General features: G+C 51.8%; 1 protein-coding gene across 19 annotated transcripts in view; it reads left to right on the top strand.

The window, feature by feature from the left end:
- Positions 1 to 13,665, top strand: part of CIITA (class II major histocompatibility complex transactivator) — a 60,613-nt gene that overhangs the window by 33,520 nt on the left and 13,428 nt on the right. For 10 of the 19 annotated variants that reach the window (XM_032242776.1, XM_032242771.1, XM_032242774.1 and 7 more), the window contains exons 4-13: positions 171 to 233; positions 424 to 504; positions 3,268 to 3,312; positions 4,207 to 4,353; positions 4,821 to 4,964; positions 5,876 to 6,040; positions 6,851 to 6,919; positions 8,566 to 10,222; positions 11,419 to 11,577; positions 12,569 to 12,640. In XM_032242776.1, coding sequence (XP_032098667.1) covers positions 171 to 233; positions 424 to 504; positions 3,268 to 3,312; positions 4,207 to 4,353; positions 4,821 to 4,964; positions 5,876 to 6,040; positions 6,851 to 6,919; positions 8,566 to 10,222; positions 11,419 to 11,577; positions 12,569 to 12,640 — 2,602 coding nt within the window. The remainder of the gene's footprint in view (positions 1 to 170; positions 234 to 423; positions 505 to 3,267; positions 3,313 to 4,206; positions 4,354 to 4,820; positions 4,965 to 5,875; positions 6,041 to 6,850; positions 6,920 to 8,565; positions 10,223 to 11,418; positions 11,578 to 12,568; positions 12,641 to 13,665) is intronic. The other 9 variants (XM_032242772.1, XM_032242783.1, XM_032242781.1 and 6 more) reach the window with 6 other exon arrangements.

The following is a 13,665-nucleotide window of genomic DNA, read 5'->3' as shown; positions in this document are numbered from 1 at the left end:
CCCTGAAGCATCCAGGTTCATTCATTTCTTTGATCATTTATTCATTCAACAAACATTTCTTGAGCCCCCACTGTGTGCCAGGCCCAGAGGGTCCCCAACCCAGGGCCTGGCACACAGTAGGCCTTCAGTGAGATCTTGTTGGTTGACTGCACTTTTTCTTGTCTGGGCAGCGGAACTGGACCAGTATGTGTTCCAGGACTCCCAGCTGGAGGACCCAAACAAAGACATTTTCAGTACGTTTGTTGGGGGGTGGGAAGGTCTTGGTTCAGCCTGAATTTCCTGCCTTGTTCCTTCGGGGGTGCCTTTATACCTGACGGCCATTCATCGATGGGCAGCCAGACCCCTCTCCCCAAGGTAGGGACAACAGAGGCTCACCTTGGGCTTCCATTGATTGTGCGAGTTGGTCTCTGGTTTTTCTCAAAGTAGAGCACATAGGACCAGATGAAGTCAGTGACAGTGTGGAGACGCCGGCAGAAGTTGGGCTGAAAAAAAGTCAGAAAAGACGTGAGTGAGCCCCTCCCTGATCCACTCTAGCCTTGCCTGAGTCCTGGCCTTTCCTTGACTCCAGGCCTGCTGTGGTTCCAACTCGCTTTCCTCTCTAAGTCCTGTCTCGTTGGGAGGCCCTTTCAAAGCCAACAGGAGGGGCTGGGTGCTGTGGCTCATGCCTGTAATCCCAGCACTTTGGGAGGCTGAGGCAGACGGATCACCTGAGGTCGAGAGTTCAAGACCAGCCTGACCAACATGGAGAAACCCCATCTCTACTAAAAATACCAAATTAGGCGGCCGTGGTGGCGCATGCCTATAGTCCCAGCTACTCAGGAGGCTCTGGCAGGAGAATCACTTAAACCTGGGAGGCAGAGATTGCAGTGAGCCGAGATCACGCCATTGCACTCCAGCCTGTGGACAAGAGTGAGACTTTGTCTCAAAAAAAAAAAAAAAAGCCAACAGGAGCTTTCAAATGTAAATCTGATCATTTCATGGCCCTGATAACCCTCCAATGGCTACAAAATACATGCCACAAGGCCTGCATGGCGCGTTCTCCCTCTCCAAACCCACTGTGCGCTACCACACCGCAGCCACCGCTGGCTTCTTCCCACTCCTGTAACCCATGTGCTCTTTCGAGTCTCGGGCCCTTGGCATTTGCTGTAGTCTCCACCTGGAATGCCCCTCCCCCAGTTCTTCCCATGGCTGGCTCCTTTGAATCCTTCTGGTCTTGGCTAAACTGTCACCTCCTCCTGGAAGCCTTCTCTGACCATCCTTCCATGTAGATTAGCTCAGTTATTCCCACCTTGTGTGTGTCTTTCCTGGCAGCTTAGCACTCATTACCATCTGGACATATTTTATGCCTGTTCTCCCACTGTGAGGACAGGGACCTCATCTTTTTTGCTCATGACTCCTTCCCCAGCGTCCAGTGCAGTGCCTGGTACACAGTAGCACCTCAACAGATACCTGGTGAATGAAAACATCCGTAAAACGGGCATAATCGTTCACTGAGTACTTATTATGGGTCTGACTTATTATGGGTGTAAGCCCTGGATCTGTTTATTTTTTAAACAGGTGAGTTGCATACAGGGCGTAAGAATTTTAAAAGTGAAAAGAATATTCAGTGAAGTCTGGGCATGGTGGCTCACACTTGTAATCCCAGCATTTTGGAAGGCTGAAGGAGGCAGGAGTTCAAGACCAGTCAGACCAACATGGTGAAATACCATCTCTACCGAAAAAATACAAAAATGAGCCAGGTGTGGTGGCGCGCACCTGTAATCCCAGCTACTCGGGAGGCTGAGGGAGGAGAATCACTTGAACCTGGGAGACAGAGGTTGCAGTGAGCTAAGATCACACCACTTCTCCCCAGACTGGGTGACAAAGTGAAACTCCATCTCAGATAAGAACAAAAAGAATATTCGGTGAAAGAAAAACATCTCCCTCCCACTCCTGTTCCATAGTCCCTCAGTTTTGCTCCTATGTATGTGACCAACTTCCTTTTTGCCCTGTCAAAAATAAAGCCAGCTCCTTTGTTTTAATTTTTCCATGCAAATAGCCACATTTTACTTACACTATTCTGCACTTTGCTTTCTACATTTCCCACGTCTGGGAGGTTATATTCCATGTTATTGAGGGAGAAGACATGGTCCCATCTCCAGCACCTTCTTTATTTTCTTTCTTTCTGTTTTTCTTCTTGATGTTTTCATTTGATAAATATTTTCCCCCATGACTTTTTTATGAAAGTTTTGGCTGGGTATGATGGCTCACATCTGTAATCCCAGCACTTTGGGAGGCTGAGGCAGGCGGATCACCTGAGGTCAAGAGTTTGAGACCAGCCTGGCCAACAGGGTCAAACCCCATATCTACTAAAATACAAAAATTAGCCAGGCATGGTGGTGAACGTCTGTAATCCCAGCTACTTAGGAGACTGAGTTAGAACAATCTATTGAATCTGGGAGGCGGAGGTTGCGGTGACTCGAAATTGCACCACTGCATTCCAGCATGAGCAACAGAGCTAGACTCTGTCTCAAAAAAAAAAAAAAAAAAGTTTTCAGGATACAACAAAGGTGAAGAAATTATACTATGAACTTCCTTATACCCACCAGGCACCGCTTCAATTCTACAATTAATATTGGCCTCTATTCATCTTATCACATCTCTATTCATCTCTCTATCCCTCTATCCACCCACCTATTCATTGATTATACTTTTGGTACATTTCAACATACATTTCAAATGTAAATTGCAGATTTATACTTCCCCTTGTGTACTTCAGCATCCTTGCTCCTTCAACGCCAGGTGGGTTTCATTAGGTAAACCATCATTTGTTTAAGCAGCTCCTTGCTAACGGACACATGGGTTTTTAATCTGTTGATGTGAGTGCTTGATACTGATTTCTGACGTACTCCTGCCATGTAGGAACCACCACCCCCATTTCATAGATGTGAGATCAAAGGTTAAGAGAAGCTGTATTGCAAAGGCACACAGCTAGGACGGGATTCAAAAGCAGGCTGCTTTCTTTTGTTTTTCAGCTCAAACCCTTGTTCTGTCTTCTTTGTGGCTCAGCCTCTGCTGCTGCTGCACTGTCTGCGGTGCTTTGAGATAGGGTTTAGCTTCAAGCCAAGGAGCCAGGGTTGGAACGGTTAGAGGAAGGGGAGGTAAAGGGACCCTTAAGACCACTTCCCAGCCTTGAAGTTAAGGCCATATGGCCTGCTGGGGTCCTGAGCCTCTCCTGGCTTGGGATGCCCTCTCCCTGGGGCAGCTGACCACAGGTTCTCTCTGCAGCCTTCCCAGAGGAGCTTCCTGCAGACCTGAAGCACTGGAAGCCAGGTGAGCAGGGCAGATGGGCTGGGGTTGAGAGGGGGTGGATATCTTGGCAGGGAAGCTGGGATATTCTTAGGTGCTCATATAAACTGGACCCCAGGATGGTGAAGTGATCCCTGCCTGTTCTCAAGTAGTTCCTAATCTGATGAGGGAGACAAATCCCTCCCATCTTAAATATTCCTATTACATGGAAGAAACTGGGGCCAGGTGCGCTGGCTCACACCTGTAATCCCAGCACTTGGGATGCTGAGGCAGGTGGATCACAAGGTCATCAGTTCGAGACCAGGCTGGCCAACATGGCAAAACCCCATCTCTACTAGAAATACAAAAATTAGTTGGTTGTGGTGGTGTGCGTCTGTACTCCCAGCTGCTTGGGAGGCTGAGGTGGGAGGTGGAAGTTACAGTGAGCTGAGATTGCGCCACTGCACTTCAGCCTGGGTGACAGAGTGAGACTCCATCTCAAAAAAAAAAAAAAACGAAAAAGTGGAAGAGATTGAACTCCTGGCCCAAGTCTGATGGGGATGGTGCAGCCCCTGCCCTTCTTTGGGCAGAGCCTGAGAGCTTGGGGCCTCTTAGGATCCCCTGAGGGGCTCATAGTTGTGTGTGGGAGGTGGTAGGGGCATGGAGCTAACAGCCTGTTCAAAGTTCTATTACGCCTCAGCTCTTCGAGTGGAGGCCCTAGGGTCCTGCTCAGCAAAGCTCTCAGGGCCAAGTCACAAGGAGAGGACCGGGGGCTGCCTGGCACAGAGCAGTTGCTGAACAACACAGCTGCAGCCAGGGCTGAGAAAAGGATAAGCATTTCCTCTGCCAAGAGAGAGATCCATGCCATTCTGGAGCCCCACCCATTCCCAGGAAGTCCCCTCCAAGCACCAGCCTCTAACACAGTCCCCTTTCTCACAGCAGAGCCCCCCACTGTAGTGACTGGCAGTTTTCTGGTGGGGCCAGTGAGCGACTCCTCCACCCTGCCCTGCCTGCTACCGCCTGCTCTGTTCAACCAGGAGCCAGCCTCCGGCCAGACTCACCTGAAAGAAACCTACCAGACGCCCAGTATGTTATGGGGGCTTGGAGAGGGCGGGCTTTCTCCCTCTTGGGAGGTGGCTGAGGAGTTGACGCTAAGACTGCCAGGAACTGAATCTCCCCCCTCCCTGACCCTGTCAGTGTCACTCACCTCTGTCCCAGCCAGTTTTCTTCTTGGGGCCCCCATCAGCTCAGTCCCTATCAGAGAACACGCCTTGGAAGGAAGCACGTCCATGTGACGCTTAGGAGGGAATCTCCACCGATGAGGGCATTCAGCTGCAAGCCTCATTAATTCATCAGCTTTCACGGACCCCCTTCTCTGTGCCACGTGCTCTGCTAGGTGCTAAGAAGGCCAGCAGGGCAGTACACACACAGCTGCTGCTCTTAGGGAAATTAGGGCCGTTTAGGGGAGTCAGACATTAATCAAATAAGCAAGAGCAGAATTACAAACACAGGTGCTATGCAAACTCCCAACTCGATGCCTGTGTCTCTTGCAGTGCCTTCCTCCAGTTCCTCGCTGAGCTGCCTGAATCTCCCTGAGGGACCTGTCCAGTTCATCCCCACCCTCTCCACTCTGCCCCAGGGGTTCTGGCAAATCTCTGGGGCTGGGACAGGAGTCTCCAGTATATTCATCTACCACAGTGAGTACAGGGCCTGGCTCCCCAACCATCTCTCCCTTCTACCTGACTACTCCCCGACCTCATCCTCCGCATACTCCATGCACTTGGCAGTGGTGCCCTAGCACCTTCTCATGATCCTCCCTCCCTGGTACAACTTTCTCTGTCCCCATTTCCCAAAAATCAGAACAGAGGAGCAGAGATTCCTCAGGTGGTCTGACCAAGAGTGGTGTGTGGCCTTCCATATGTTGCTTTCCCCTTCTGACCCTTAGTTTTTCCTTATTTTTTAAACATTTTTGTTTTTAAATTGCAACATCAATACGTGCTCATCAATAAGCTAATGATAAGCAGTGTTTACGAGAATCAACTCACTCTTTTCGTATACTGATGTGAATAGTTTGGTGTGCATCCTTGCATAGCTTTCTCTGATTTGTCTTGTTTCCTAATCAGTAAAATGGTCCCTACTGTCCCCCCACACTGAGGGGTTGTGAATTGTCCCAGGGAAGTTGTGCTTCGGCTCTCAGGGATGAGGCCAGGAGGATGCTTCCACACAAGTCCAGAGTGTCCGTTCATGGTTGCATGATAGTTTCAGTAAAAGGCACTGGTGTCCCAGAAGCAGAGGAGCAGTTCCCGACATCTAGGAAAATGAGCACTAATCATACAAAAGGAAGAGTGCTATAGTAGCACCTGCCCTAAGGTCCTTGAGAGCTAATTGTGCCCTTTTCACAGATGGGAAAAGCAAGGTTCCAGGAGCTAGATGTAACTCCAGAGCTCTTTCCTCGGCTCTGTCCTGAAATGTCCTCCTTTGGAAGTTCTCCTCTCCTCTCTCCAGACTTCCTGAGCTCCACAGCCCAGATTGGAGTAGGGGTGACCCAAGTGCATTTCTGGAATGAATACCTGGTTGTTCTCAACACCTTTCTCCACCTCCAATGTAGGTGAGGTGCCCCAGGCCAGTCAACCACCTTCTCCCAGTGGACCCACTGTCCACGGCCTCCCGGCATCTCCAGACCGGCCAGGCTCCACCAGCCCCTTTGCTCCATCAGCCACTGACCTGCCCAGCATGCCTGAGCCTGCCCTGACCTCCCGAGCAAACGTGACAGGTGAGGACCCTTGGGGCCTGTGACAGGCACTGGAAGCAGGATCGAGGCCCTGGGGAAGGAATGGTCTCAGATAAGACCCACGAGCAGGTCATGTTTAGGGGTCAGACAGGACAGGGAGAGTCTCGGGGGAGTCGGGGCATGGTTGTGGGGGAGGGAACAGCTGGAGAATCCAAATCCCATCCGAACAGAGCCACCAGCCTTCAGCTGCTTGTTACTCAGCAGAAAAAGCCAATGTGGCCAGATTTTTTGAAGCTGAAAACCCTGATTTTTACATAGATATTGTGATTTTTAAATTTAATTTTAATGTTATTTATTTTGTTATTTATTGTTGAGATGGACTGTCGCTCTGTTCCCCAGGCTGGAGTGCAGTGGTGCCATCATGGCTCACTGCAACCTCCACCCTCCAGGTTCAAGCGATTCTCCTGCCTCAGGCTCCCGAACAGCTGGGACTACAGGTGTGCACCATCACACTTGGCTAATTTTTTGTAATTTTAGTAGAGACAAGTTTCACCATGTTGGCCAGGCTGGTCTCCAACTCCTGACCTCAGGTGATCCACCCGCCTCAGCCTCCCAAAGTCCTGGGATTACCGGCCTGAAATTGTGATTTTGAAAAAAACGGGTGAAATTTGTTAAAGTATAGCTGGCCAAAGAAAGGCATCTTTGCCATGGATATGGCCTCAGGCCTCTGTCTTACAACCTCCATCTTGGGAAAGTCAGCCCATGAATGCTGTAAGGACTGTGTCCCAGAGGGAAGGGAATCCCTGGGGATAATCCTCACCCTAACTCTGGCACCTGCTTCTCCATCTCCAGAGCACAAGACGACCCCCACCCAATGCCAGGCAGCTGGAGAGGGCTCCAACAAGCTTCCAAAATGGCCCGGTGAGTGGTGCCCCAGGTTCTGGGGAGCCCAAATCTGGCTTCACCTCACTCATTCACTTGATCCTTATTCAATCCCTTCTTTGTTGGCTCACACATGCATTTATTCATTCCCTTATTTGATCATGCCATCACTTCAGCGTTCACTCTACCACTCCCTCATGCAATATTCATTGAAAAGCTGCCCTTCAATAAGCCTGAAGTGGGCACGGACATCTCATTTTCAGGCTGAGAGAAGGAATGAGGGGGGCGTGGTTAACGGAGTGAGTGAGTGAGTGGATGAAGTGAGATGAGGTTGGGAGCGATGGACAGTGGGAATAAACCAATGAGTAGGAGAATTGCTAGGTAACTAAATGCTTGCTCTCACATACTGGTCTAAGCATGTTAGGTATATTAAATCATTAAAGTCTCACACAACCCCAATATTATCCCCATTTTCCAGATGAGGCTACTGAGTCATGGTGGGATGTATAACATGCTCAGGATTGCTCCAGCAAGTGGTAGAGCCGGGATTTGAACCCAGACACGTGGGCTCCACTGTCTTAACTCTTAGCACTCCCTCCCATGACCTCCCCACGGTGAGTGAGTAGTGAACAAGAGAAGAAAAAGGTTACTGAGTAAATGAAGGAATGAGAGACAGTGGCCAGTGCAGTGGCTCACACCTGCAATCCCAGCCCCTGGGGAGGCCAAGGCAGGCGGATCACCTGAGGTCAGGAGTTCAATACCAGCTAGGCAAACATAGTGAAACCCCGTCTCTACTAAAAATACAAAAATTAGCCGGGCGTTGTGGTGTGTGCCTGTAATCCCAGCTGCTTGGAAGGCTGAGGCAGGAAAATCGCTTGAACCCAGGAAGTGGAGGTTGCAGTGAGCCGAGATCACACCATTGCACTCCAGCCTGGGCAACAGAGCAAGATCCATCACACACAAAAAAGAGAGAGATGGAAAAGGCCTAAAAAGAGTAGACAGATAAATGAGAGAGAGGATGAGTGAATGAATGAATGGGTATGGAAATGAGTGAACTAATGAATGAGTATCTGGGTGACTGAATGAAGCAGTTAATGAAGACGGTAAGGTGGCCAGATGTGGTGACTCCCACCTGTAATCCCAGCACTTTGGGAGGCCAAGGTGGAAGGATTGCTCAAGCCCAGGAGTTCAAGACCAGCCTGGGCAGCATAGTGAGACTTTATCTCCACAAAAAACAAAAAAGAAAAATTAGCTGGGCTTGACAGTGGGCACTTGTAGTCCCAGCTACTCAGGAGGCTGAGGCAGGAGGATCACTTAAGCCTGCGAGGTTGAGGCTGCAGTGGGCCATGATTGTGTCATTGAACTCCAGCTGGGGCAACATAGTGAGACTCCATCTTTAAAAAAAAATCAAAAAATTAGCCAGGCATGGTGTCATATGTCTGTGTTCCCAGCTCCTTGTGGGGTGGAGTTGGGAGGATCACTTGAGCCCAGGAGGTTGAGGCTGCAGTGAGCTGTGATCGCACCACTGTGCTCTAACCTGGGTGACAAAGCCAGACTCTGTCTAAAAAAAAAAAAACTGTGTGGGGAACAGATGTAGATGATGGCAGCAGTGCTGGCCTCGGGGAGGCGAGCTCTGGCCCTGCCTCTTCCCTCCCCCTTCCCTGACACACCCCTGGCCTTTGCAGAGTCAGTGGAGCAGTTCCACCGCTTGCTGCAAGACATGTATCAGACTGAACCTGCAGGCCTGGATGGCATCCTGGTGGAGGCAGATCTGGTGCGTGCCAAGCTGGAGAGGAGCAGCAGCAAGAGCCTGGAGCGAGAACTCGCCACGCCAGACTGGGCAGAGCGGCAGCTGGCTCACGGAGGCCTGGCTGAGGTGCTGCTGGCTACCAGGGAGCGTCCGCGTCCGCGGCCGCGTGAGACACAAGTGATTGCTGTGCTGGGCAAAGCTGGTCAGGGCAAGAGCTGTTGGGCTGGGGCAGTGAGCCGGGCCTGGGCTTGTGGCCGACTTCCCCAGTACGACTTCGTCTTCTCTGTCCCCTGCCACCGCTTGAACCGTCCGGGCGATGCCTACCGCCTGCAGGATCTGCTCTTCTCCCTGGGCCCACGGTCACTTGTGGCAGACGATGAGGTCTTCAGCCACATCTTGAAGAGGCCTGACCGTGTTCTGCTCATCCTAGACGCCTTCGAGGAGCTGGAAGCACAAGACGGCTTCCTGCACAGCACGTGCGGACCGGCGCCCGCAGAGCCCTGCTCCCTGCGAGGGCTGCTGGCCGGCCTTTTCCAGAGGAAGCTGCTCCGAGGCTGCACCCTCCTCCTCACCACCCGGCCCCGGGGCCGCCTGACCCAGAGCCTGAGCAAGGCCGATGCCCTGTTTGAGCTCTCCGGCTTCTCCGTGGAGCAGACCCAGACCTATGTGATGCGCCACTTTGAGTGCTCAGGGAAGACCGAGCAGCAAGCCAGAGCCCTGGCGCTCCTCCGGGACCGGCCATTCCTCCTCAGTCATGGCCACAGCCCCACTTTGTGCCAGGCAGTGTGCCAGCTCTCAGAGGCCCTGCTGGAGCTGGGGGGGGACGCCGAGCTGCCCTCCACGCTCACGGGACTCTATGTCGGCCTGCTGGGCCCTGCAGCCCGTGATGGCCCCCCGGGGGCCCTGGCAGAGCTGGCCAAGCTGGCCTGGGAGCTGGGCCGCAGACACCAAAGCACCCTACGGGAGGACCACTTCCCATCCGCAGACGTGAGGACCTGGGCAGTGGCCAAAGGCTTAGTGCAGCACCCGCCAGGGGCCGCCGGGGCCGAGCTGGCCTTCTGCAGCTTCCTCCTGCAGTGCTTCCTGGGGGCCATGTGGCTGGCTCTGAGCGGCGAAATCAAGGACAAGGAGCTCCCACAGTATCTAGCATTGACCCCCAGGAAGAAGAGGCCTTATGACAACTGGCTGGAAGGCGTGCCACGCTTTCTGGCCGGGCTGATCTTCCAGCCTCCCACCCGCTGCCTGGGAGCCCTGGTGGGGCCATCGGCGACTGCCTTGGTGGACAGGAAGCAGAAAGTGCTTGCGAAGTACCTGAAGCGGCTGCAGCCGGGGACGCTGCGGGCTCGTCAGCTGCTGGAGCTGCTGCACTGTGCCCACGAGGCCGAGGAGGCTGGGATTTGGCGGCACGTGGTGCAGGAGCTCCCCGCCCGCCTCTCGTTTCTGGGCACCCGGCTCACACCTCCCGATGCACATGTATTGGGCAAGGCCTTGGAGGCGGCGGGCCGAGACTTCTCCCTGGATCTCCGCAGCACTGGCATTGACCCCTCGGGATTGGGGAGCCTCGTGGGACTCAGCTGTGTCACGCATTTCAGGTGGGGGCAGGGGCCAGGAGAAGGGGCACGCCTGTGTTGGCCATTAATTGTGGTCTTGGTGCCAAGCCCAGTGCTCACTCTGGGGGGTTTTAGTATGCACAGTAGCCGGGTGGGGCGGAATGGATTCTCTCCTCCTTTTTTTTTTTTTTGAGACAGAGTCTTGCTCTGTTGCCCAGGCTAGAGTGCAGACTGCAGGGGCACAGTTTCAGCTCACTGCAACCTCCACCTCCTGGGTTCAAGCAATTCTCCTGCCTCAGCCTCCCGAGTAGCTGGGATTATAGGCGTGCACCAACATGCACAGCTAATTTTTGTATTTTTGGTACAGAGGGGGTTTCACCATGTTGGTCAGGCTGGTCTCTAACTCCTGACCTGGTGATCCACCCACCTCACCCTGCCAAAGTGCTGGGATTACAGGGGTGAACCACCGCACCTGCCCTGATTCTCTTCATTTTTAAGGTGAGGATGTTGAGGCTCAGAGAGGGGCAGCCACTTGCCTAAAGCCACACAGCAAGTGAGAGTCAGTGGCATTCTCCCAATAAATACTTGAGACCCTGCCATGTGCCATTCACTGGGACATGGCTAGAATCGGAGACTGACCTGGGCTCCAATTTGTTTATTCTTTCCACCTGTGGAGTAAGCCACCATTTTCTCATGCTTACAGTAAAGCCATGGCCTCTCCTTGGACTCTCTGCCTCCAATCTTTCCTCTTCCACTCCATTTGATCTTCAGCAACCAGAGCAATCGTCTCAGAGCTTGAATCCTGTTATATTCTACCTCTGCTTGTGATCCTTCAAGGACACTCCACGACTGTCGGGATGAATCTAAATTCCTTAATTTGGTTTCAATAAGTTGGTCTGCAGTCTGCTTGAGCATTTCAGCTTAATCTCCAGAGGACTGCTTCCATATTCCCCCCTAAACATACTTTGCCCAAGCTGTAAAGTCCTACATCATTGTGCCAAGAATTTGGCAGTGAGCTTCCTGGTAGCCAGAGCAAAAAGGGAAAGAAAACCACCATGAGAGTTGTAAGAAAGTAGGACTCAGCAAAGGCTAAAGTGGTCATGGAAGGCTTTCTGGGAAAGGTAGAGGTGGAGCTAAGGAAGGAAAGTATCTTAATAGGTCAGAGGGCCCTTATGGAGCTGCCGTTCCATTAAGGTAGCCTGGTTACCATACCTGGGTCTGAGGCCCTCCCTCCACAGGGCTGCCTTGAGTGACACAGTGGCACTGTGGGAGTCCCTACGGCAGCATGGGGAGACCAAGCTACTTCAGGCAGCAGAGGAGAAGTTCACCATCGAGCCTTTCAAAGCCAAGTCCCTGAAGGATGTGGAAGACCTGGGAAAGCTTGTGCAGACTCAGAGGTGAGGGGAGAGGGGGATGGGAGGTGGTTCAGGCCGTGCAGGTTGAGGACATGTAGGACCCATGATCAAACTTGTTATGGGAATTTCCAGGGACCCCTGTTCTTTGAGATACCCCATGCCGTCTTTCTGGGCAGTGGCTACCCAGAACCTCTCGCTGACTAGGCAGACCCTTCAGGATCGAAAACTTCACTGCATTCGTAACTTGCCATCATGTGCCCAAGTCTTACCTAAAGCCATGGAGAACCTCTCCCCCTCTAGGAGTTAACAAGGATGGCTTGTGTATCTAGTAACAGAAATGACACCTACTGCCGCCCTTTGAAGCATTTAGGACAACTGTTGTCCTGAATTTGTAGATGGCAGAGCTAAGGTCCAGAAGGCAGACAAAACTTGATTGCAGAACAAGTTAACTCTTTCATTCATTCCTTCATCACACATTGTTTGAGCACCTCTTACATGCTGTCTGGGATAGGCTGGTAAGTGCCTAAGCTGAGGCTCGTTTCCGTGAAAGATACAGTCCTGAGATCTTTTATTTTTATTTTTTTATTTTTTAGAGACAGAGTTTCACTCTGTCTAGCAGGCTAGAGTACAGTAATGTGGTCATAGCTTACTGCAGCTTCAGAGCTCCTGAGCTCAAGCATTCCTCCTGCCTCAGCCTCCCCAGTAGCTGAGATAATAATTGCACATCATCACACTGGATGATTTTTTAAGTTTTTGTAGACACAGGGATCTTGTTATGTTGTCCAGTCTGGTCTTGAATACCTGGCCTCAAGTGATCCTCCTGCCTCAGCCTCCCAAACTGCTGGGCCTATAATCATGAGCCACCACACCTAGGCAGATCTTTTTTTAACAGGAAGACAGCAGCAGCCCCAAGGAAAGGCATCCATGCCCCCCCGGGGGGAATTGGGGCACTGGGGCAGTCATCATGGGACCTGTGGGTAAGGGCTCAGTGACAGCAGTGCCTGCTCTCCCTAATATTGCCTGTTCTCTCCAGGACGAGAAGTTTCTCAGAAGACACAGCTGGGGAGCTCCCTGCTGTTCGGGACCTAAAGAAACTGGAGTTTGCGTAAGCAAAGGGGTGGATTGTCTCGCGGGTCTGCACAAAGCTTTCCGTGCACCATTAGCTGGGCTTGTAGCACCTGCATGGAGATGGATCTCCAGGGTCATTCTTGCCCTCTTGCCCACCACTTTGGAAATAGCTTCTAGCAGCTGGATGGTGGCCAGTCTGGGCAAATGCTGAAGGTTCTAGGATTTGAAGCTAATGAACCCATTTGCTGGTTAACATGGTCATTCCATCACTCATTCAGCAGATGTATTGAGCACTTGAATGACTGAGGCTGCTGTCCTCAATGAGCTGACAGTCTAATCAACTCTCTGGAAGAGGTCAGGGGGACTTCCTAGAGGAGGTGATATTTCCATTGAAGCTTCAGTGAGGATAAAGAATGAGCCAAGTGGGGAGAAGGGGAGTAAGAAAGGCCTTTCAGGAGTTATAATTTGGTCAGGAACCAGAAAAGATCCCAATGTGTCCCCAACCTTACATGGGAAGATGCCACTATGACTGTGGGGTCCTTTTCACTCCTGTGGCCAGGAACTACGCAACGCCATTGTGCCTGAGCTTGTTTACTTCCATAGTGAAGGGATGACCTCCCCAGGAAGAATCTTCCCTCCAGTTTGAAGGATTCCCAGGAGCTTTTGATGTGCAGCTAGGATCAACAAGCATCCCTACTTGTCTGGGACTATCCTGGTTTGAGAACTGAAAGTCCTGTGTCCCAAGAAACCCCTCAGCCCCAGGAAAACTGGGACAGTTGGTTACCTTATGTGCAGCCAGGGCTGGGGGCCGACATCCTAGGCAGTGCCGCTGGGGTGACAGGAATGGAGACCCAGGCAGGGCCCTAGAGAGTCCAGTTGTGTCTGAGTGGGGGCAGCCTACCACATACGGGCCCCAAGAGAGCACAATACTCATTAGAAATTATATATTTAGATCTGTCAGAACATAGCCTGCCTTTCTTTCTTTTCTTTCTCTCTCTTTCTTTCTTTCTTTCTTTTTCTTTCTTTCTTTCTCTTTCTTTCCTTCTTTCTTTCTTTCTCTCT

Source organism: Sapajus apella, unplaced genomic scaffold, assembly GCF_009761245.1.
Source record: "Sapajus apella isolate SASKATOON/1434 unplaced genomic scaffold, GSC_monkey_1.0 scaffold51, whole genome shotgun sequence".
In the NCBI taxonomy this organism is placed as follows: Eukaryota; Metazoa; Chordata; class Mammalia; order Primates; family Cebidae; genus Sapajus; species Sapajus apella.
This window is presented reverse-complemented; position numbering and strand designations above follow the sequence as displayed.